This window comes from Cyprinodon variegatus, unplaced genomic scaffold, assembly GCF_000732505.1.
Source record: "Cyprinodon variegatus isolate N-32 unplaced genomic scaffold, C_variegatus-1.0 Scaffold105, whole genome shotgun sequence".
NCBI lineage: Eukaryota > Metazoa > Chordata > Actinopteri > Cyprinodontiformes > Cyprinodontidae > Cyprinodon > Cyprinodon variegatus.
In genome coordinates, this window is record NW_015150558.1 from 416,995 (window position 1) to 418,864 (window position 1,870).

At 54.4% G+C, this 1,870-nt stretch overlaps 1 protein-coding gene across 1 annotated transcript in view; it reads right to left on the reverse strand.

Annotated features, from left to right (window-relative positions):
* Positions 1 to 929: 929 nt before the first annotated feature.
* Positions 930 to 1,870, reverse strand: part of rnf214 (ring finger protein 214) — a 9,839-nt gene continuing 8,898 nt past the window's right edge. Inside the window, exon 7 of the mRNA XM_015374536.1 lies at positions 930 to 1,870. This exon is cut by the window's right edge and continues 35 nt beyond it. Coding sequence (XP_015230022.1) covers positions 1,431 to 1,870 — 440 coding nt within the window. The 3' untranslated portion in view covers positions 930 to 1,430.

Sequence of the window (1,870 nt, forward strand, 5' to 3'; positions counted from 1 at the left end):
CCACGGCGGCCAACTTTAACAGGGCAAAGCGGAGGAAGCCGTTTTCAGCCAAGGCGGCCATCTTTAACAGGGCAAAGCGGAGGAAGCAGTTTTCAGCCACGGCGGCCAACTTTAACAGGGCAAAGCGGAGGAAGCCGTTTTCAGCCACGGTGGCCATCTTTAACAGGGCAAAGCGTAGGAAACCGTTTTCAGCCAAGGCGGCCATCTTTAACAGGGCAAAGTGGAGGAGGCAGTTTTCAGCCACGGCGGCCATCTTTTACAGGGCAAAGTGGAGGAGGCCGTTTTCAGCCAAGGCGGCCATCTTTAACAGGACAAAGTGGAGGAAGCCATTTTCAGCCACAGCGGCCATCTTTAACAGGACAAAGTGGAGGAAACCGTTTTCAGCCAAGGCGGCCATCTTTAACAGGGCCAAGCGGAGGAGGCCGTTTTCAGCCAAGGCGGCCATCTTTAACAGGGCCAAGCGGAGGAGGCCGTTTTCAGCCAAGGCGGCCATCTTTAACAGGGCAGAGTGGAGGAGGCCGTTTTCAGCAAAGGCGGCCATCTTTAACAGGGCAGAGTGGAGGAAGCCGTTTTCAGTCATCTCCGTGTCATGTATTTAATCTACCCAGCCAATTAACCAGGTGAGTCCAATCTGCACAGGTTAATTCACGGTGAAGATTGGACTCACCTGCTTCAGTGGCTGGGTAGAACAAATACATGACATGGAGATGACTTGTTGACTCCACATTGCCCATGTCTGCTGATTATTAAGTTACTGGTGAAGCTGTTAGCATCCAGCAGATCTAAAGAAGGCATCTGACTAACTGGTCCTTCTGAGCTCGGACAGCAGGGGGCAGCATCAGCTGCAACAAACCGCATCTGTTCCTCTTTGAGGCTGTTAGTGGAGCAATGGAAGACTGGTAGAAACCAGGGAGTCTCATTACTGACCCAGAATCACTTTTATTAAAAAAACTGATCAATTACAGGCAGAAATGAAACGAAAAGCTTAAAATAATGAAGAAAGGTTTGGATCCGACTGGAAGGAGTTCTGAAGCATCTGGAGACGCGCGGTGGTGAATCGGACCTTCAGAGACGAGCTGAACCGGGCTTCTCTTGGTACAGTTCCTAGCTTCCAGCAGCTGTTCGGACCGGTTCTGTTCTGATCCGTGTTTCCATTCAGACGAGCCGGTCCTTTGGTTCTGGCCGTGAATCGGGTCGGTCTATGAAGACAGTTGGCGTTCAGACGGTAAACAGGAAGCAGCCTGCAAACAGACTGACTGATTCTGACGCTGACTGGGCCTCCTTTAACACTGGGAGGAAGAGGAGTTGATCAGAGTGATGAAGAGTTCGGTTTATTTAAAAAAAAAAAAAAGAAAAACAACGATCGGTTCTGAGCGATTTGAGCCCAAACCCAGGAACATGATCAGAACCGGTCTGAGCCGGTGCGGGCGTCACTGCCCCGGGCAGAAGGGGCAGGAGTTGTTCTGGCTGGACTGCAGCCACATCTGGATGCAGTCTGAGTGGATGGTGTGGGAGCAGCTCAGCGGGTGCCGGTTCTCAGGGTCCACGTACTTCTGGCACATCAGGCAGAGTTTCCGGGTCTCCGGTGGAGCGGCTCTCTGCTGGGGGGGCGCGGGACGCTGGATGGGTCCCGGAGGGGGCCGGCCGGCGGGCCCCGGTGCCAAGCGCTCGTTCTGGCTCAGCTTGAAGGCGATCTGCTCGTACAGGTCCTCGATGGACATGCCGGCCAGCTTCCCACAAGAGCTCTTCACCTGCTGCAGCAGAACCATCAGCTGCTGCTTGCTGCACTGGGGGAACCGCGCCCCCAGCTTCTCCAGGATCTTCTCCAGCTTCTCTGGAGCCGAGGGGGCGGGAGGAGGGGGGGAGGGAA